The sequence below is a fragment of the Dreissena polymorpha genome, chromosome 3 (genome assembly GCF_020536995.1).
Source record: "Dreissena polymorpha isolate Duluth1 chromosome 3, UMN_Dpol_1.0, whole genome shotgun sequence".
NCBI classification, from domain to species: domain Eukaryota; kingdom Metazoa; phylum Mollusca; class Bivalvia; order Myida; family Dreissenidae; genus Dreissena; species Dreissena polymorpha.
The window spans coordinates 59851986-59875768 of NC_068357.1; the positions used below are offsets into that span (position 1 = coordinate 59851986).

The 23783-nt window shown below is 36.6% G+C and overlaps 1 protein-coding gene across 11 annotated transcripts in view; it reads left to right on the forward strand.

Annotated features, from left to right (window-relative positions):
- The window catches only part of LOC127874357 (solute carrier family 12 member 6-like), a 177653-nt gene that overhangs the window by 115403 nt on the left and 38467 nt on the right, over nt 1-23783 (forward strand). For all 11 annotated transcript variants that reach the window (XM_052418619.1, XM_052418620.1, XM_052418618.1 and 8 more), the window contains 5 exons: nt 4908-5051; nt 13395-13580; nt 15224-15453; nt 19611-19816; nt 22511-22651. In XM_052418619.1, coding sequence (XP_052274579.1) covers nt 4908-5051; nt 13395-13580; nt 15224-15453; nt 19611-19816; nt 22511-22651 — 907 coding nt within the window. The remainder of the gene's footprint in view (nt 1-4907; nt 5052-13394; nt 13581-15223; nt 15454-19610; nt 19817-22510; nt 22652-23783) is intronic.

Genomic DNA, 23783 nt, shown 5'->3' on the forward strand with positions numbered 1-23783 from the left:
TGTCCACAAACACCTGAAGTTCTTTATCTCATATTCACTTAACCCTTTGCATGCTGGGTAATTTGTCGTCTGCTAAAATGTCATCTGCTGAATGTCTAAAATAAGCATTTTCTTCAAAAAAAATTCAAAGAATACTATCAGAATAGCAAACAGTTTGTATCCTGATAAGACGCCACATTCTGTGGCATCTCATCTGGATCCAAACTGTTTGCTAAGGCCTTCAAAATTCGGTTCCAGCACTGAAAGATTTAGATACGGTTACTGCATAGTGTTTACACTGGACGCCAGTACCTCTTGCAACATTTTAAAATTTGGCTATCATCTCACCCGAGTTATTTCCTAGTTATAATAATGGCCAAATAACACTGGCAGACACAATAAAGGGTTATATCCCTCCATTATGGCCATCAGTGTCACAATAAAATTATACTGACACCATCATTCTCACAAAAAGCTGGAATCTTGGGTTAATGTCACAGTTTGTTATGCAGATTCCTGCCATGAAGTGTGACATTCCTGGTTATTATGTAGTTATCAGTGGTTATTGTGATAAGTTTACAATGCAACTGAAACTTCCATGTGTTCAAATCTTTTCACAGTATAATCAAATGCACTTAATTAAGAAAAGAGCATGTTCTGTGGATTGGATCAGTCAACATCCTGTTTGTGAAAATTGGAATAGTAAATATAAATGAGAAATAATCCTGGAAATACTCTGCTTAACCCTTTGCATGCTGGGAAATTTGTCGTCTGCTAAAATGTCGTCTGCTGAATTTCTAAAATTAGCATTTTCTTCGATTCTTTTTCAAAGAATACTATCAGAATAGCAAACAGTTTGGATCCTGATGAGACGCCACGTTCTGTGGTGTCTCATCTGGATCCAAACTGTTTGCAAAAGCTTTTAAAATTCGGTTCCCGCACTGAAAGGCTTAACGCATGTGTGTAAACTACTGTCCCAGATTATCCTGGGTTGTCTGCACATGCTAATGGAGGGTGACACTTTCTGCCTAGACTGGTTTTGTGTTAAGAAGAGACGTCCGCAAAACAAAAAGTTTTGTGAAAGCATGAAAGTTTTATCCTAGATTAGCCTGGGCCAACTGAACAGGCTATTCTAGGATGACACTTCAGGCTATTCTAGGATGACACTTAATGCACAGCAGGCTATTCTAGGATGACACTTAAGGCTGAACAGATTATTCTAGGATGACACTTAAGGCTGAACAGGCTATTCTAGGATGACACTTAAGGCACAGCAGGCTATTCTAGGATGACACTTAAAGCTGAACAGATTATTCTAGGATGACACTTAAGGCTGAACAGGCTATTCTAGGATGACACTTAAGGCACAGCAGGCTATTCTAGGATGACACTTAAAGCTGAACAGATTATTCTAGGATGACACTTAAGGCTGAACAGGCTATTCTAGGATGACACTTAAGGCACAGCAGGCTATTCTAGGATGACACTTAAGGCACAGCAGACTATTCTAGGATGACACTTAAGGCTGAACAGATTATTCTAGGATGACACTTAAGGCTGAACAGGCTATTCTAGGATGACACTTAAGGCACAGCAGGCTATTCTAGGATGACACTTAAAGCTGAACAGATTATTCTAGGATGACACTTAAGGCTGAACAGGCTATTCTAGGATGACACTTAAGGCACAGCAGGCTATTCTAGGATGACACTTAAGGCTGAACAGATTATTCTAGGATGACACTTAAGGCTGAACAGGCTATTCTAGGATGGCACTTAAGGCTGAACAGGCTATTCTAGGATGACACTTAAGGCACAGCAGGCTATTCTAGGATGACACTTAAGGCTGAACAGGCTATTCTAGGATGACACTTAAGGCACAGCAGGCTATTCTAGGATGACATTTAAGGCTGAACAGGCTATTCTAGGATGACACTTAAGGCACAGCAGGCTATTCTAGGATGACACTTAAGGCACAGCAGGCTATTCTAGGATGACACTTAAGGCACAGCAGGCTATTCTAGGATGACACTTAAGGCTGAACAGGCTATTCTAGGATGACACTTAAGGCACAGATTAAACCCATTTTTGCCTGAATTAGGCTCAAATGCCAATGTCAATGATTGACAATAATCAACCATGAAAACATGTCAAATAACACATAAAGTGTCATTATGATTATGCTTGTTCTGTTTGGTATAATAGTATAACTCAGTCTTTAAGAAATAAGTTACAAACCTGTCAAAATAAGTTAATTAGGTTTGTTCTTGATCTTGATTCTAGAGTTCATATTGACCAATCTCACTTTAAGTCCCTCAACTGGTTACCAGTTCACATGAGAGTAAATCAAATAATGTTATGTCATGTCTTCAAAATAAGAAATGGCCTTTTTCCAGATTACTTGAGTGAACACTTTGTTTCCCAAGATTCTATGCATAATTACAGCACTAGGCTTAGTAAAAAGGGTGGGTATTGTTTACCCAAGGTCAAATGTCATGGTTCCAAATCCTTTTCTTTTAACAGCATTAAACTCTGGAACTCTTTACCTGAGTCACTCACAGAGATCAACAGGTTAGAAGGCTTTAAGGTTGCCATTAAAAGTCATTTAATGAATAATATTTAATTTTTTATATATGTGTATCTTTTCACTTTTAATAAGCAGATATTAACTTTGTCTTAGGTTTTTATTTTAATAATTATTAGTTCATACTTCTAACATACATTTTAGCAATATATTTAATTAAGATAATTCATGATACCTCATATCATCAAATTACAACTGTCAAAATATCTATGTGTTGAAATAGTTGATAACATTATCAATTGATCTTAGTTTCCAGCTCCTGTCATATTTTCTGAGCACTACTGTGATAATTAGTTTGATCTCTTTTGAACAGTGATATATATTTTTTATTTCATCAAATAATTATTTTACTATGAACATAGTTATGTTTAAGGTCAACATAGTTATGTTTAAGGTCTGCCTCTTTTTGTCATGCCACCAATAATAAGGACCACAATGGAAATAAGGGCTTGCTCTTTTTTGTGTTATCCTTGGTTTGGTGAGCATGTCATAGTTTATTGTACATGATATAGTTTTTAATAATTGCTTATTATTTTATTCTATGTTATGTTGTGAACAGTGTATATGCTTCCTATGCCAAAATAAATCTATCTATCTATCTAAGTACATGTTAATACATCCACACTTTAACCCTTTCCCACTCAGAGGCAAAGTGAAAATGGCTATGTGCAAACAGCATAAAACCAGAACAGCCTGCGAGTAGCTCGCAGTCTGTTCAGGTTTTATGCTGCTTGCTGCTCATCAGTATCTAAGGATTGGAAAAGAAGTCTTTATAACTTGAATTAAGTAAAAAAACATCATAAATTAAATGTAACTTTGTATGGGACTACAAATGCTTAAAAATTAGGGATGGCAACGAATACCGATATTGGTATTCGGATATTCGGTCATCCTTCCGAACGAATATTCGGATATTCGGTCAACATCTGTTAGAAAAAAATCAACTATGTTTACCGTACCATTACTCCATGAATTCTACTTTTGTTTTTACCGGAAGTTCCCCGGAAGTGACTAAATATTGACACAGCATTGCGTCGCTAATTGTTAAAATTGAATGACGAAAACTGTTTTTTAACTTTTAATATTGTAAATCAACAATAGAACGAGAAACATAATATTTACATGACGACAAAACAATTACATAACAAAACAGTTAGATCTATAAATAATTTAAGCTAAACTTAAAGATAGTATTTACATAGCGAACACGTGCTTTAATATTGTACATCAACAATAGAACGAGAAACATAATATTTACATGACGACAAAATAATTACATGACAAAACAGTTAGATCTATGAATAATTTGAACTGAACTTAAACGTATTATTTACATAGCGAACACATGCAAACAAAACACCGTTGCCACATTTAAAAGTCACTCGGATCGGCGTCTCTGGGCACATGAACATTGTTCTTATTTAAAAACACGATTGCGTCGACCAGATCACTGGCGAGTCTATTTCTTAGTTTATTGATGAGCAATCCAGTGGTTGAGAATATGCGCTCAGATGGCATAGAAGTTGCAGGTACATATAGAACACTCCTAGCAACATACGCGACTTTCGGAAATCCGCTCTCGCGACGTTTCCACCACTTAAGAGGTTTAGCGGTTGGCTCCATTTTCACAAGCAAATATCTCTGAAGTTCGTCAGAATTCTCTTGCTCGGTTAGAGGTTGAGTAAATTATTTTCTAAAACCTTTTTTGATTGGACAACGTGATTATAACCATACGATCTTTTTTTGTTTTTCACACCAAGTCGGCACTTCCTTTACTTATTTAATCTTTTATCATGTTAAATGTAATTCGAGTTATTAGATCAAGACGGGTCGGTGTTTTAATTGCCATACGGTCTTATTTGTTTTTTCACACCAAGTCGGCTTTTCCTTTACTCATTTTATCTTTGATAATTTTAAATGTAATTCGAGTCATTGGATCAAGTGCAGGTCGGTGTTTTTAATTGCCGATGCGATTAGAACCTATCATAATTTTGACACAAAGTGACTGTCTTTGTTAGGCAATTAGCGGGATTTATGACCGGTATACTGTCATCACCATAGCGACGAATTATCCGGACTAAACATTATGACACGAGGAACGACTTTTTGTACAATGTTTGAAGCAAATTTCACGAATACAAAGTCTTTGAAATTACTCGATTTTTTTATTTTTTTCTTCCGAATATTCGATTCGGAAAATAGTATCCGAATATTCGGTCCGGGACCGAATATTCGGATATTCGGATATTCGTTGACATCCCTATTAAAAATACATATCTAAGTGGTAAAGTGTTAAATATGTATCTAAGTGGTAAGGGGTTAATATAGCATTCTCTACATTCTAGGCGCGCCTAGGAACGCTGCTGGGTGTTTTCCTTCCATGCGTACAGAACATCTTTGGAGTGCTACTGTTCATCCGTATGTCGTGGATTGTGGGGATGGCAGGCGCACTGGAGGGATTCTTCATAGTGTTCATCTGCTGCTGTTGTGTAAGTATCCCAGGGCAACGCGACAGGAAATGATTCCCTCTTTGTGACTCAGCTTAGCACATCGTGTCTATAAGTGAGCTTTTGTGGATGGTCATCGTCTGTCGTCTGAGCGGTCATAAGGGTTGTGATTTCTCCTCCTTTCAGCTGATTTCCTCCCTTTGAATATCAAACAAAATTTACAAATGGTTATTAACTTTGCTGAATCTATATACAAATACAGAGTTTAGTTGAATCCTGTAAGGGAGGTAGGGCATTTTCCTCCCCTGAGGTGGTTCTTAAATTACACCCATGTTTATTTCTCTGTTAGTTTGTGGTGTATACACATGAACTTTCTATTCACATGCTGAGATTGACTTTTAATAAACCTTTTGAATTGGTTTTGTCTTGAATTAAGATAAAGTTTTAATTCTTTTCAATGCCTTAAGATAAAGTTTTAATTCTTTTCAATGCCTTAAGTACTTCAAAGTTAATGCCCATTATCTTATTTAAAAGATTAAAATTTGCTGTTTTTGCTCTCTTATTTGTTCTGTTTTAATCGAATCTTCTCCAAACTTTTCGGAAATGTTTGTTGACATAAATTATAGGCCATATTGGATAACAAGCCAAATCATGCCAGGCACACAAGAGTTATTCACTTTATTTATACTAAAAATTAAATACATGAAATCACTGTTTTAGATTTTTTAACTCTTTCGCTTTTCACCAATTCTTCACCACAATTTTCAGGTATGGCGTCCATTTTGACAACGGGCCTTTATTTCTGTCTATGGGCTTGTTACTTTTTAGCTCACCTGTTACAAAGTGACATGGTGAACTTATGTGACCGTGTGATGTCTGGCGTGTGTGCGTGCGTGTGTGCGTGCGTCCGTCAACAATTTGTTTGTGTAGACAGTAGAGGTCACAGTTTTCATCCAATCTTTATGAAATTTGGTCAGAATGTTTATCTTGATTGTCTATGTTTATCTTGGGTTGGGATTGTATTTGGGTCATCCAGGGTCAAAAACTAGGTCACTAGGTCAAAAACTAGGTCAAATAATAGAAAAACCTTGTGTAGACAGTAGAGGTCACAATTTTCATCCAATCTTTATGAAATTTGGTCAGAATGTTTATCTTCATAAAATCTGGGTTGGGATTGTATTTGGGTCATCTGGGGTAAAAAACTAGGTCACTAGGTCAAAAACTAGGTCAAATAATAGAAAAACCTTGTGTAGACAATAGAGATTGCTGTTTTCATCCAATCTTTATGAAATTTGGTCAGAATGTTTATCTTGATGAAATCTGGGTTGGGATTGTATTTGGGTCATCTGAGGTCAAAACTAGGTCACAAGGTCAAATAATAGAAAAACCGTCAACAATTTGTGTAGACAGTAGAGGTCACAGTTTTCATCCAATCTTTATGAAATTTCATCAGAATGTTTATCTTGATGAAATCTGGGTTGGGATTGTATTTGGGTGATCTGGGGTAAAAAACTAGGTCACTAAGTCAAAAACTAGGTCACTATGTCGAAAACTAGGTCACTAGGTCAAATAATAGAAAAACTTTGTCACAGTTTTCATCCAATCTTTATGAAATTTGGTCAGAATGTTTATCTTGGTGAAATCTGGGTTGGGATTATATTTGGGTCATCTGGGGTCAAAAACTAGGTCACTCGGTCAAATAATAGAAAAACCTTGTGTAGACAATAGAGGTCACAGTTTTCATCTAATCTTAATGAAATTTGGTCAGAATGTTTATCTTGATGAAATCAGGGTTGGGATTGTATTTGGTTATTCAGGTGAGCAATTCAGGGCCATCATTGCCTTCTTGTTTTATGTTACTTGTTACTGTCTGTCTTTTTCCTCTTTAGACATTGAATCTTCAATCCCAAAGAGGCTTTTTTAATGGGCATATCTTAGTGACAATTTTTCATTTTTAGATCATACAGCTTCTACAGCACACATGCAAGAGTGTGAAAATGTCAGAACAGATTTATATATTGCAGAGAATTATAAAGTATTGATATTGACTTCATTCCTAATAAAATATTCATACCTCGCTGTTGGTATTCTATTCCATAAAATTAGACAATTTTTGAAGACACCAGGTGAGGACATTTTGCATATTTATGAAATACTGGGAACCAATAGAACGTGTCAGAAATAAGAGACAGACAGTAGTCTGGATTTCGTTGTGAGTTGTATCATGTGTCAATTATGATTATATAGAACCACATCTGGCTATTCTAGACATTGAAGTGGCTTCCTGATACAGGATCTTCCTGGACAGTTATTTTTTTGCATCACTCTGGGAATTTTGACATTCAGAATAACTCACCAAAAAGCAAGCTGACCTTAAAGCATAATTGGGCTGCACTCTGTGAAAAGGGGGTTTAATTCATGTGGGTAAAGTGTCCTCCCAGATTAGACTGTGCAATCTGCACAGGTTTATCAGGGACCACACTTTCCGCCTCAACTTGATTATTGCTAAGAAGAGACTTTCTTGAAATGAAAAATATCATAAAAGTGGAAAGTGTCTTCCCTGATTAACCTGGCTAATCTGGGACGACACTTAATGCACATGCATTAAAACCGATTTTCACCGACACTTGCCCATATGTATTTTAATTTCTTGTAAACAAATGATTTATCTTGCAGTGTCCAAATGCTTTAGTTCTGATAATTGAGGGCAAGTAGTTATTTGCATGACCCTCTTAGAAGAAGGAGGAATATAATTGTTTCTCTGTCTGTCTGTCTGTCTGTCTGTCTTATGTCTTTCTCTCGGTATATCTGTCTCTTGGTATGTTTGTCTCTTGGTATGTCTTTCTCTCTGTATGTCTGTCTCTTGGTATGTTTGTCTCTCGGTATGTCTGTCTCTTGGTATGTCTGTCTCTCTGTATGTCTGTCTCTCTGTATGTCCGTCTCTCTGTCTTTCTCTCTTCATCAAGGGTCCAGGTTAAACAGAGAGGTAAATGGTCAAATTTTGCAATGAAACAACTTGGCACAAATGCAATCCATCATAAGACAAGGTGTTACCTGTAACCCTTGTTTCCCTAGCTCAAATTTTAAGGTCAAATTGAGGCATAAAACAGCTAGTCTTGACTGTAACTTTGTTATTTATCAAGCTATTTTTAAACAACTTACTGCTTATAACCACCATGAGAAGACAGCATTTTGTGTGTACAAACTGAGGTCAAAGTCACTTTTAGAGGTCAAGGGTCAATGTTTGACCATTATAACAAAGATTTGGTCTCCGCTGTAACGTTGTCATTCCTCATACAATTAAAAAAAATAACCACAGCAATGACTACATTGGGAACCTGAGAGTTGGTTTTATCCCCCCTCTCTCATTACTTTAAAGGTCAAGGTCACATGAAAAGGTCAAATGTAAAGTTTGAGAAAACAAATGCTTGTTTGTGACATATGCGAAGTTTGGAGATAAAAGTTGGTGAGGGCCCTATGGACATTATATTGTTTTTATCATAAACATTAAAAAAAAATAAAAAATAAATGCTTTATTAATCCTTAAAATTCAATAGACTGACTAAACATTCTGTATAATGCTCCTAGTTAATTTTCCAATATTTTATTATCATAATACAGTTATTACTCTATGTTTTCGGACACTTAAAAATAATTAATTCTTTTCGTGTCCGAAAACTTTGATACAAAAAATATTTACAAAATACAGGTGTCCGAAAACTTAGAGTCGAAAATTGAAGTGTCCGAAAAAAGCGTCAATTGTATCAACGACTACCGGTAATAGCACGCGCTTGTAAAATACGGTGCCGTATAGTATAAATTACAGTTATATATGTTTGCATTGCATTTTAAATAATGACAAATGCTTAATTTATTTTACAGAAAGTTACTACAAGGTTGTACTTTGACCAACAAGTTCAAAGATGTACCGATACTCGCTAGTATGAACCTGTTGTTAATGCAATAAAAAAGCAAATTAAGAATTCTGTGTTTGTTCATTTCCGATAGTTGTTGTTACACCTTCCATTGTTCGTAAAACTTGCAATAGGGTGCATCACACTTTGAAGCGTTTAGTATTTGTCATAGTTATTTTACTGAGAAGGGGTATTACCATTGCGGTAGATAATTGAACTGTTAATTAGCACTACCCCTGGTAATTGTCATAACGCTTATGCTATCGGGTCAAACAATTGTCTAATACCGGTTTACAAGGTTATTTACGCAATAACGCAAATGTAATGGTCTGTTGCACCTGCCATGGTTAATGATGTTAATCTGGTTGTAAAACCCCATGATCGAAGTGTCATTAGATATCCAAAACAGGACCGAAATTTGGTAAAATAGCGCTGAAAAATATACTGTCTTAAAACTTAGAGACATTAATTATGGACGAAAACTCGTGTGTCCGAAAATTAAGAGTCACGAAAAATAATTATTTTTGCTAAAAAAGGGGTGTCCAAACACTAAGAATGTCCGAAAACATAGAGTAATTACGGTAGCTGAAATATTTTCAAAGACATCACCACATAGGTATGAAAATAATATATTTTGATTAGAGCAACATGTAAACTAGGCGGTCACTTAACACGCAATCACAAAAACGTAAATCCATTTAAATGTTAACAAAAAAAATATCACAAAAACAATATTTGTCTTGTTCTGATAAAACTGGGCATAAAACATGTACATAAAGTGTCGTCCCAGATTAGCCTGTACAGTCTGCACAGGCTAATCAGGGACGACACTTTCCGCTTTTATGTTTTTTTTAGTTTCAAGGAAGTCCCTCCTTGCCAAAAATCAACTTTAGGCGGAAAGTGTCGTCCCTGATTAGCCTGTGCGGACTGCACAGGCTAATCTGGGACGACACTTACGCACATGCATTATGACCAGCTTTCACAGAACAAGACACATATTTTTAAGTAGAATAGTCAGACACTTTGAATTGCTACTGCACACTTTGAATTGCTACTGCACACTTTGAATTGCTACTTCACACTTTGAATTGCTACTGCACACTTTGAATTGCTACTGCACACTTTGAATTGCTACTGCACACTTTGAATTGCTACTGCACACTTTGAATTGCTACTTCACACTTTGAATTGCTACTGCACACTTTGAATTGCTACTGCACACTTTGACAACCATTTGCTGCCATTTAATCAGAGAACTGCTTCCAATTTACTTAAATGCCATGAAATGCCTTGTTTTATGGAATTAATTTTACTGTATAAAACATCAGCCAAGACAGTTTTGTGCAAATGTACAAACTGATCACAACTGTAAATAACACATTGAATTATCCAAGTAGGATAATAAAATACAAAAGGATTAGTTAAAGGATGATGATGATGATGATGATGATGATGATGATGATGATGATGATGATGATGATGATGATGATGATGATAAATTTGATTATGAATTTGATAATGGTGATGGTAGTGGTGGTGATGATGTTAATAAAATTATTACTATTATTTTGAAAATTCTTCTTTTGCTCAATTGTTAATTAACTTAAAGTAAAATATAACCAAACAACGCAATTGTCCTAATCGTGTTGGATGCTCTAAGAAAAACAGAAAGATAGAGAGAGATGCCAATAAATTTTGTTATATTGCTTCTTCTAGCAAACAGTACATCAACATATTGGAAGTTAATAGACCTGTCACTTGCAAGATATATTGCACACAATGATTTATCATGTCTGTAGTATACACACATGTACATTGTATACTGAGTTCCAATAGAGCAACATTATTTTTATGGTTTTCATACTGAAGTTACAATTACCAAAAATATTCTTACATATCAAATAAATAAGTAAGATTTTTAATGTTACAGTTGTTTTGTTTAACTTTTGAAATAAAAAAAATGTGATTAAAATTGAATGAATTGAAGATTATGTTGACTATCTTGTGATCACAGAGATCAAAGAAACAATCACTTCATCACAAGGATCAAATTGACAGCTTTAAATCACACGAATCAAACCTACAATCTAGCAATAACACGGATTAAACACACAATCTTTCAATCACACAGAACAAACACACAATATATCAATCACAAGGATCAAACAGACAATCTATCAATCACACGGATCAAACATACAATCTATAAATCATTTATATCAAACATACAATCTATCAATGACAAGAATCAAACACACAATCTATCAATCACAAGGATCTAACAGACAATCTAGCAATCACATGGATCAAACACACAATCTTTCAATCACACGGAACAAACACACAATTTATTAATTACACGGATCAAACAGACAATCTATCAATAACACTGATCAAACATACAATCTATCAATCACAGGGATCAAACAGACAATCTATCAATCACAGGGATCAAACATACAATCTATCAATCACACAGATCAAACAGACAATCTATCAATCACATGGATTAAACATACAGTCTATCAATCACACGGATCAAACATACAATCTAACAATCACACGGATCAAACATACAATCTATCAATCACTCAGATCAAACATACAATCTATCAATCACACAGATAAAACATACAATCTATCAAACTGACAATATCCCAAATCACAAGGATCAAACTGATCATACTCCAAATCTCCCAAGAAAACTGAAAATCAAGTCTCACTACTCTAATAATACCTCAGTGGCCAACTAATTTGAAAATAAATAAACTTCAATAAACTTAATTCGTTTGGCATTGTCTATCATTATGTGTTGAATGCTTTTTTTCTCTTTAGTGCAGAAATGTCATATAAAATAATATTTGATAAAAAAGATCCATGTAAAAAATGGGCGTAACATTTCACATATTAAATTTGCAAGTCTATAGGTTTTAATAACTTTTAAAAAAGCAGACCTAAAGCCAAATTAATTGACACTTAGATATTTATGGAAGCCTTCTTCAGACAATCATCTTATTTAGATAAATGTTTTTTTGCAGAAAAGAATGAGTAATGAGTTCCCCACTTCTACATTTCAAGTTGTGTTAAGATTTTTGTCAGTGTATGTGTGCATTTCAGCCAATTATTAAATCATTGGAGTCAATGTCCTGCTCTTCTTTATATTTATTGTACAGAATAAATTGTCCATACATTTGGAAATAAATGCATTTATTTGTTGTGAGTCACTGTTGTTGTTTATGTTTCAAATAGTTATTGGAACATTTTTCTGGTACATACAATTTTCCATCCATCTTGAAAGAAAGCACAAAGATTTAACCTTATAAACAAATGAGTCCATGAACATTTTCCAATAACTGGCAAATATCTGAGTGTTTTCATCAGGCTGCAATGAAATGGAAAAATAATACAGAGCGAGTGTTATATTCATAAACATTTCTAGCATCTGTTTGGAATTGAAATAAAAATTTCAACACATTCTGTTAAAAGAATTGACATCAAGCTATTAAGTTCATTATTCAACAAGACAAGAACTGTCATTGTAATATGCGAAGTTTCTTGGGCAATGTTAAGACAAAATATGTGGCATTTGTTTTATGTCAAAAATGATTAATAATCAGAAAGCACAGCCTGCAGTAAACAGCTCCATGAGATATATTACATTCATCAAAGGTTATAACAAATCAAATGGAAACAATTTGTATTCATTTTCAATAAATTCCAACAAATTCAGTTTATAAAATTGGGGAATGGCTTCCGTTCAAATTGTGTCAAATTGGGTATTTCCAGTGAAGAACTTAAGTTTATTTGGTTATCTTGATGTAGCTATTGATATACCCTTTACCAATTAGATCCATGTTTTGACACATTTGTAGTCCCTCAGAAAGTAATCTTTGATGAAAGACCTTTCTTACTAGATTCAAATTTTAATGGCATCATTTCCAACCCTTAGATACTGATGAGCAGCAAACAGCATAAAACCTGAACAGACTTGGAGTTACCACTTTTCAAAAGTCCCACAGGTGGTCTCAATAGCGAGGTTTCACTGTATAACAGTAAAACTTATCGATTATTTTCACTGTTAGTTTTCAATGTTTGAAAAAGTTTTAATTCACTGATATTTCTCTATAAGCCATGGGAAAGCATAAAATAATATATGATAAATACTTTCAGATCATGCAGACAGCTGTGTAAAGGTTTGCCCTTGCAAGCAAGGGTGTGGTACTTGCAGGGTATTTCTATTATATGATCTCATAGGCCCTGGGGAGTTTGGAAGTTGCATATGAGATGTATGACTGTGATCATGTGTTGAATTTTTTCAGACCGTGCTGATGGTTCTGAGAATATGAGGCTTAATGCATGTTTGCAAATTGTAGTCCTAGATTAGCCTGTGTAGTCTGCATAGGCTTATCAGGGATGGCACTTTTTTGTGAACTTGATATAAAGTTTTAAATGTATGTGATAATTCTTTCAGACCATGCTGACAGCCATATCCATGAGCGCCATAGCAACCAACGGGGTGGTGCCTGCCGGGGGGTCCTACTTCATGATCTCTAGGGCCCTGGGGCCGGAGTTTGGAGGTGCTGTGGGGGTGTTGTTCTACCTGGGAACCACTGTGGCATCCTCTATGTACATCATTGGAGCCATTGAGATCCTGGTGGTAGGTGCACATGGTGAACGTTCTCATGCATTTAATGTATTGCTCCTTTTAACCCTTTCCCACTCAGAAGCAAGGTGAAAATGGCTTTTGCAAACAGCATAAAACCAGAACGACATGCGAGTAACTCACAGTCTGTTCAGGTTTTATGCTGTTTTCTGCTCATCAGTATCTAAGGGTTGATTATGAAGCCTTTAAAACTTGAATCCAGTAAGAAAGGTCTGTAATTAAATTCAACTTTCTAAGGGACTACAAATGCGTCAAAATACGTATCGAAGTGGTAAAGGGTTAAACAGAAGCCAACAAGCCCTGCACTGGTAAATGATCAGCTAGGCCGGCATTCACTTACCAATTCTTAGACTTTACAATAAGGATTAGACCTAGACCCAAGACCGCATACTTCAAAGTGTGAATTTATACAGGCTAAAATGGTTCTTCTGTCATTTACAAAACTGTTCTAATTAAAGAATTTTGCAATTTTTATTCCCCCCTTTAAAGAAGAGGGGGTGTATTGTTTTGCACATGTCGGTCGGTCGGTCCGTCCCTCCGTCGGTCCGTCCACCAGATGGTTTGCGGATGATAACTCAAGAACGCTTAGGCCTAGGATCATGAAACTTTATAGGTACATTGATCATGAATGGCAGATGACCCCTAAAGATTTTCAGGTCACTAGGTCAAAGGGCAAGGTCACAGTGACTCGAAATAGTAAAATAGTTTCCAGATGATAACTCAAGAATGCTTTGGCCTAGGATCATGAAACTTCATAGGTACATTGATCATGACTGGCAGATGACCCCCTATTGATTTTCAGGTCACTAGGTCAAAGGTCAAGGTCACAGTGACTCAAAACAGTAAAATGGTTTCTGGATGATAACACAAGAATGCTTATGCATAGGATCATGAAACTCCATTGATCTTGACTGGCAGATGACCCCTAATGATTTTCAGGTCACTTGGTCAAAGGTCATGGTCACAGTGCCTCAAAACAGTAAAATGGTTTCCGGATGATAACTCAAGAATAATTAGGCCTAGGATCATGAAACTTCATAGGTACATTGATCATGACTGTCAGATGACCCCTATTGATTTTCGGGTCACTAGGTCAAAGGTCAAGGTCACAGTGACAAAAAACGTCTTCACACCATGGCTGCCATTACAACTGACAGCCCATATGGGGAGCATGCATGATTTACAAACAGCCCTTGTTTATGTTAAATTCCATGCTAGACTTCACTTTTTAGTAGTTCTGAAAAGTTGCAATTTAAAGAATATTCTTTATTGTAAGACTTAGGCCTAAGAATTGTTTGGTCAATCCCCACAAATAAATATGAAAATAATGATCAATCATGTAAATATTTTTTGTAGATTTAGGTATCAAATTAAGTGATTAACCTTTTCCGACTCAGAAGCGAAGTAAATATTGCTATGTGCAAACAGCATAAAACCTGAATAGAGTGCGAGTTACTCGGTTTATTTATGCTGTTTGCTGCTCATCAGTATCTAAGGGTTTAAAATGAATCCTTTAAAACTTGAATCCAGTAAGAAAGGTCTTTAATTATATTGAATTTTCTACTAAAAATGCATGAAAATACGTATCTAAGTGGTAAAGGGTTAATCAACAATTATTCTTTCGTTGTTTTTTTCAGACATACATGAACCGGGATTTCTCAATATTTGGTGATGTGGGTGTTCTCTCCAATGCGCTGAACAACTACCGAGTGTACGGCACTGCGGTGCTACTGTTGCTGGGCATTGTCGTGTTCATAGGGGTTGCGTTCGTCAGCAAGTTCGCTGCCCTGTCTCTTGCCTGTGTGATTGTATCCATTCTGTGTATATACATCGGCATATTTGCAGCCCATCCAGGCAATAGTCCCTTGTAAGTTGTTTTACATCCCTTCATACGAAAATGGGTCTTATGGTGTATGCCGCCAGGGTAGCTCCAGACCAGCTTTTACATTTTTGCAGCATGGTCAGGAGCTACCCTATTAATTTATGAGATCACTAAACCTTTTTGACTTTATGGCAAACAGGCTAGCTCTTGCACAGAATGTTCTGAAGTAAGGCTTTCCAAAGTTATTAGTCCTATTTGTGCATGACATTGCTCTTATAAGCTATATATGCCTAAAGAAATATGGTGGGAGCTGCCAGTTGTCCGGAAGTTTCATTTGAATCCCTGATTAACCAATTGGCAGTTTGTAACAAAAATTCACAGGTATGAGCCTTGGGGGTACCTTTTTCAAAGTTGTTTGAATGGTTCCCGTCATCTGCATATGTTGGTCACCAGAGCTAAACATGTATGAACAGCGCTTTGTGAAAAGGGGGTTTAATGCATGTTGGTAATGTGTGAAGTCCGCACAGGCAAATCAGTCTATGTTAGCGTTTCCGATCGCCAAAATCGCCAAAGGCGATTGAATCTTTCAGCTGGCGATTAAAGTTTAAAATGTTAATGAAAATGGCGATTGCAAAAAAAACCCTGATATTTCTCTTTAAGTATATAATATTCCCTACTTTTAAAGAGAACTAGGCACCGATTTCCACATGAAATCGCCATAAAAGCTCCAGGTGGTAATAGATAGTCCATTGATAAGAGATAACCGGATGCCCGTATCTTATATTCAAGCCACATAACACAGTCGTGTATGCTGACAGATTCATCACGTGAAATTTTCGGGTAACTTTCCAGTCGCCAAACTGTGATATTTAACGTCCAATCGGTTACGAGAATGTTCATGGAGGCGGAGTTATATAGCGATTATTATTTTTGATTGACGTCGGTCACAGAGTAAGCGTTTATCGCAGGTTTATTAACAATGTAACAATGAATCACAGTTGTAGCATTAATACGTGATATAAAACCGGTAAATAAAGCAGTACATTAAAGGCGGCATCATCATCACACCTATTTACCGTACTGTAAACAATCATTAATTATGAGAAGTTAATTGCAATTGTTGAGCAGTGTAAAATTACTTACGGCGAGTAAGTTGTGAAAAACAAAACCCGTTAATAATGTGATGCGGTAACAAATTCAATCCAGTGCATGCACATTTTATCATGTCTATTTGTAGAACTGATTTACACCGTTTTTCTACAGCCACGTGATAATAACTATTCACTATGCATTAATACCGGTATGCCATGTAAAACCCGTGTTATAAGAAAGAGGGCAAAATTATTGCTGTCGTCTGCAATGACAAGTTCTACGCATGCAAAGCAAGACCCACCCAATCAAAGACCGGGGCATATCTGAAAGTTCTAACATTGTATACCGTTTGTGCCAGTGCATGAAAATAAATATAAATGAAAAATAAAAAACAATATGAAATTATTTGATTTCAGGTAACAAATAATTTATTTAAATGTGACTTCATTGATAATTTAGTACAGTCATTGTTGATACCTATAGATTCATGATAATGATTATGTCGTCCATTGAGCAAATAAGGTTATAATGTGGGTCGTTATTGTAGTGCTGAAATTTGGCTACTAATTTTTTTTCCTTAGCACCAAGCTAGTCAGTGACAACAGTTTCCGCCTAAACTTGATTTTTGCTAAGAAGTGCCTTTCTTGAAACAAAAAATATTGAAAAGCAGAAAGTGTAGTCCCTGATTAGCCTGTGCGGACTGATAAGGCATATCTTGGGCAACCCTTTAGGTACATGCATTTAGCCCCTTTTTCACGGAACACGACCTATATATATTCTAAAAATAAAAACTTTCAAAATCATCATCTTAAAAACTGCAAGGATTAGGGGATAAATATTTGGTGTGTAATGTTGTATGGTGGTCCTCTTCTAATTTGTTCAGATCATGTACCAGATTTCATTACAGTCCAGGACCAAGGGGTCACATAAGTTATATAGACTCTATTGTGAATAAAATCTTTTTTTCTGAAACTGAAAGGGTCAGAGGATTCATATTTGGTGTGTAAGATTAAAATTGGCCACAGCTCAAAGGTCAAGTGATTTACATAGAACTTAATACAAGTAAGATATAATCATAAAAATCTTCTCTAAAACCGTGTCAGAGGTTTAACATTTGATGTGTATGACGGCCTTGTTCTAAGTTTGTTTTACTCATGCTTATTTGGTCAAAACTCTCTGTCCTCCATTACAAAGGTAAACAAGTTTTAAAGGCTTCTCAGGCTGTTCAGGTTTTATGCTGTTTGCTGCTCATCAGTACTCGATAGTTGAAAATAAAGGCTTTAAAACAAAATTTTATTAACCCTTCCCCACTTAGAAGCAAAGTGAAAATGGATATGTGCAAACCACAAAAAACCAGAACAGCCTGCAAGTAACTCACAGTCTGTTCAGTTTTTATGCTGTTTGCTGCTCATCAGTATGTAAGGTTTGAAAATGAAGCCTTTAAAACTTGAATCTACAGTCCAACCCCTACTTCCAGTCATCCCTCATCACCGGTCGCCCCGTGTAGGCGGCCGGTCTGTGCCGCGTCAGTCGACAAACACTATATAATGCACCCCTCTTAAGCGGTAAACCTGTTTCTCTGGCCAGCAGCCAGCAATTTTGCATCCCAAATGTTAAATTTCCCCCATATGAGTGGTCATGCGCGAGTAAGTCAGTCATGTACATTGGCAAAATTACACCGACGCAACGGCGAAAAAATCGATACATACTTCCAGTCTGCCGTTTAAGCTATGTAGTACTGAAGCGTGATGTGTGATAAACATTTTGACAGCCAGTTTGCAAATTGCAATTAATAAGCGGCGAATTATCGAGTTATCAGGTTAAAAGCAATATGCGACCGTTTGATCTTTTTGTTTCCGCACGTGCGAATATCACCTATTATTACTGGAAAAGAGATTCTTAATTTAAAATTTATTATTTGTAGCTGTTGCATCAAACTATATCAAGCACACATTTATGACAATTATCGGCTAATTAAAAGTTTAAAAGAACAACGAAACTTTTAAATTAAATCAACTGATCTACATGTTCTCTGTGCTACAAAGTTTTTATCCATAAATCAATACATGCATGCTTTCCATGTGTATGCCGTGACATTGTACATTGGTGCATAATTTTCGCGCTTTTGTCAGGACAAAGGAAATACATGAGGACTTTTTTGATGCTAGAATTTGTAAACGTCTGGTTGACATAAAACAATCGGGAGTGTGTTTCGGATTACAAATAATTATTCTCATTTGGGAATTAAACAAAACATTTATATTTGTTTTATATTAACAATGATTTCAATATTAATTTTGATAAAACCCTTTCCGAAAAAATGTTTTTATAATAGTATGCATGAAAAGCACGATAACCGGGAGGATTACACCCGGTTGCTATTATCAGTCTCTTAAGTAAGTGGCCACGATTTTATCATGAAGGGGATCACTGTCGGTACCAATTGTGCGGTAGGTATTACAAAGCCATAAGACTGCAATAAACCAATTAAATTATTTATTGATAGTGACACGGGAGTTATTCACGCATAACAGATTCACAACTGTTCCCATCTTAAGTGCATTGAGACCATACAACGCGCATTGTGTAAACAATGAATCATGAGAATGATTCTTTTTCATTGACTTGATTCTGATGATGATGATGATTAGACAGATAAATATAATATTTTTTTGAATGAAAACGTTTTTTTATAGCTGACTTAAGAAAGGAAAAAATAAAATTATTTTAAGTCTATACATTGTTTAGTACATGAACACATATTTACCATTTTCTTTATACAAAAATTGAACAGTTTGCCATGCACTCATCAACTCCAGACTCTCTATGACCCAACCCCATCTTAAGAGGCCACCCCGCTTTAGCAGCTAATTTGGCCGTTTCCCTTGACTGGCTGCCAAAGAGGGGTTTGACTAAAGTAAGAAAAGTCTTAATTAAAATTAAACTTTCTCAGGGACTACAAATGCGTTAAAATATGTATCAAAGTGGTAAAGGTTTACGAATAGTCATAAATTTATTTTGATTTTTGAATGCTCTACAAACTCATCAAAGTGCGTATCTAAGTGGGGAAGAATTAACTGACTAGACTGAGATGCCCAGCCTTGTTTCAGGATATGTTACCTAGGCGACCGACTTTTGAGTGCATCTTTAGTCACTGTGGACGGAGTGATGATGTGCATGAAGAATGAGACAGTCCCGGTCTTCCACAAGTACTGCACTGGCTGGCCCAATGAGACCACGTGTGACCCGTACTTTGAGAGCAATAATATGTACACGAAGCCTGGTATACCAGGGCTGGCTAGTGGAGTCTTCCATGGTGAGGGATTTCATTGAGCCTCATTCAAGGGAAACTGGGCCTAAAGTGTCGTCCCAGATAAGCCAGTGTTATAAGAGACAACACTTTCAGTCTAGACTGGATTTTTTACTAAAATGAGACCATTAAAAGAAAAATTGCTTTAAAGCAGAAAGTGATGTTCCTGATAGGCCTGTGTGCACTTCACTGGTTTTCCCAGGGCAGGGCTGTTTGCACAGGCTATATGCACAGGCTATGTGCAAACAGCATAAAACCAGAACAGCCTGTGAGTAAATTGCAGTCTGTTCAGGTTTTATGCTGTTTGCTGCTCATCAGTAACTAAGTGCTGTAAATGAAGCTTTCAAAACTTCAATTTAGTAAGAAAGGTCTTAAATTAAATACAACTTTTATTGGGACAACAAATGCGTGAAAATATGTATCTTAGTGGTAAAGGGTTAATCAGTGACCCAATTTTTGGTTTAATAATATGTCTGAGTCTTGTTTCCCCATATTACCCTGTGCAAACTACACTTGCTAATATGGGATAACAGTGAGTCTTCTTGTCCCAGATTACCCTGTGCAAACTACACTTGCTAATATGGGATAACAGTGAGTCTTGTTGTCCCAGATTACTCTGTGCAAACTACACTTGCTAATATGGGATAACACTGAGTCTTGTTTTCCCAGATTACCCTGTGCAAACTACACTTGCTTATATGGGATAACACTGAGTCTTGTTTTCCCAGATTACCCTGTGCAAACTACACTTGCTTATATGGGATAACACTGAGTCTTGTTTTCCCAGATTACCCTGTGCAAACTACACATGCTAATATGGGATAACACTGAGTCTTGTTGTCCCAGATTACTCTGTGCAAACTACACTTGCTAATATGGGATAACACTGAGTCTTGTTTTCCCAGATTACCCTGTGCAAACTACACTTGCTTATATGGGATAACACTGAGTCTTGTTTTCCCAGATTACCCTGTGCAAACTACACTTGCTTATATGGGATAACACTGAGTCTTGTTTTCCCAGATTACCCTGTGCAAACTACACTTGCTAATATGGGATAACACTGAGTCTTGTTTTCCCAGATTACCCTGTGCAAACTACACTTGCTTATATGGGATAACACTGAGTCTTGCTTCCCCATATTACCCTGTGCAAACTACACTTGCTAATATGGGATAACACTGAGTCTTGTTTTCCCAGATTACCCTGTGCAAACTACACTTGCTAATATGGGATAACACTGAGTCTTGTTTTCCCAGATTACTCTGTGCAAACTACACATGCTAATATGGGATAACACTGAGTCTTGTTTTCCCAGATTACCCTGTGCAAACTACACATGCTAATATGGGATAACACTGAGTCTTGTTTTCCCAGATTACCCTGTGCAAACTACACATGCTAATATGGGATAACACTGAGTCTTGTTGTCCCAGATTACTCTGTGCAAACTACACATGCTAATATGGGATAACACTGAGTCTTGTTTTCCCAGATTACCCTGTGCAAACTACACTTGCTTATATGGGATAACACTGAGTCTTGTTTTCCCAGATTACCCTGTGCAAACTACACTTGCTTATATGGGATAACACTGAGTCTTGTTTTCCCAGATTACCCTGTGCAAACTACACATGCTAATATGGGATAACACTGAGTCTTGTTTTCCCAGATTACCCTGTGCAAACTACACTTGCTAATATGGGATAACACTGAGTCTTGTTTTCCCAGATTACCCTGTGCAAACTACACTTGCTAATATGGGATAACACTGAGTCTTGTTTTCCCAGATTACCCTGTGCAAACTACACTTGCTAATATGGGATAACACTGAGTCTTGTTTTCCCAGATTACCCTGTGCAAACTACACTTGCTTATATGGGATAACACTGAGTCTTGTTTTCCCAGATTACCCTGTGCAAACTACACTTGCTAATATGGGATAACACTGAGTCTTGTTTTCCCAGATTACCCTGTGCAAACTACACTTGCTAATATGGGATAACACTGAGTCCTGTTTTCCCAGATTACCCTGTGCAAACTACACTTGCTAATATGGGATAACACTGAGTCTTGTTGTCCCAGATTACTCTGTGCAAACTACACTTGCTAATATGGGATAACACTGAGTCTTGTTTTCCCAGATTACCCTGTGCAAACTACACATGCTAATATGGGATAACACTGAGTCTTGATTTTTCTAAGAGCATGTGGTAATGTGACTGCAATAGTTGCGAATAAGTTTAAACCACTGTTTATGCATATGCTGTTAAATATTGCTTTTTTGTGGACACATACAATTGTTGATGTTTGATTTTGGGGGAAAAAATAGGAATTTGCGTCTGTCATTTTCAAAAGTTTTGTAATGTTGATTGGTCAACACAGGTTATCAACTAAAATTTATGTCCCACAAATGATAATGATTTAAATACTTATATAAGTGGTAAAGGGTTTAATACTTATTTAAGTGGTAAAGGGTTAAATACTTATCTAATTGGTAAAAGGTTAAATACTTATCTAAGTGGTAAAGGGTTAAATACTTATCTAAGTGGTAAAAGGTAAAATACTTATCTTAATGGTAAAGGTTTAAATACTAATCTAAGTGGTAAAGGGTTAAATACTTATCTTAGTGGTAACGGGTAAACAGTATTTTTGGCAGAACCCGGATCCTTCTTTCACAGCAACTGTTTTTTTTTCCAGCGAATGTGCCTAATCGGTACACACAGGCAGGAGATATCATCGGTTCTAGGGTGGTGGGGAACACGGCCCGTGGTGAGATAGTGTCCGACGTGACGACATCCTTTGTTGTGCTGCTGGCCATCTACTTCCCATCAGTCACAGGTAAGAATGCGCACAGTTTAAACTGCGCACAGTTTAGACTGCACACAGGTAAGACTGCACCCAGTTTAGACTGCACACAGTTTAGACGGCGCACAGTTTAGACTGCGCACAGGTAAGACTGCGCACAGTTTAGACTGCACACAGACTATATTTTGCACAGTTAAGACTGCGCACAGGTAAGACTGCACACAGTTAAGACTGCGCACAGTTTAGACTGTACACTGTTTAGACTGCGAACAGTTTAGACTGCACACAGGTAAGACTGTGTACAGGTAAGACTATGCACAGTTTAGACTGCACACAGGTAAGACTGCGCACAGTTAAGACTGTGCACAGGTAAGACTGCGCACAGTTTAGACTGTGCACAGGTAAGATTGCTCACAGTTTAGACCGCGCACAGTTTAGACCGCTCACAGGTAAGACTGCACACAGGTAAGACTGTATGTTGCAAAACGTGCTCATGGTGAGCTTTTGTGATCGCTTTTTGTCCGTTGTTCGTTGTGCGGCGTCAACATTTGCCTTGTTAACTCTCTAGAGGCCACATTTATTGTCCAATCTTCATGAAATTTGGTCAGAAGATTGGTTTCAATGATATCTTGGGTGAGTTCGAAAATGCTTACGTTTGCTTGAAAAACATGGCTGCCAAGGGACAGGGCATTTTTCCTTATATGGCTATATATGACTATAGTAAAATCTTGTTAACACTCTAGAGGCCACATTTATTGTCTGATCTTCATAAAACTTGGTCAGAAGATTATTCCCAATAATATCTTGGATGAGTTTGAAAATGATGCCGGTTGGTTCAAAAAAATGGCCACCAGGGGACGGGGCATTTTTCATGAAATGGCTATAGTAAAACCTTGTTAACACTCTAGAGGCCACATTTATTTTCCAATCTTCATGAAACTTGCTCAGAAGATTGGTCCTAATCATATCTTGGATGAGTTCAAAAATGGTAACCTTTGCTTGAAAAACATGGCTGCCAAGGGGCGGGGCATTTTTCCTTATATGGCTATATATGGCTATAGTAAAATCTTGTTAACACTCTAGAGGCCACATTTATTGTCCAATCTTCATGAAACTTGGTCAGAAGATTCATCCCAATAATATCTTGGACGAGTTTGAAAATGAT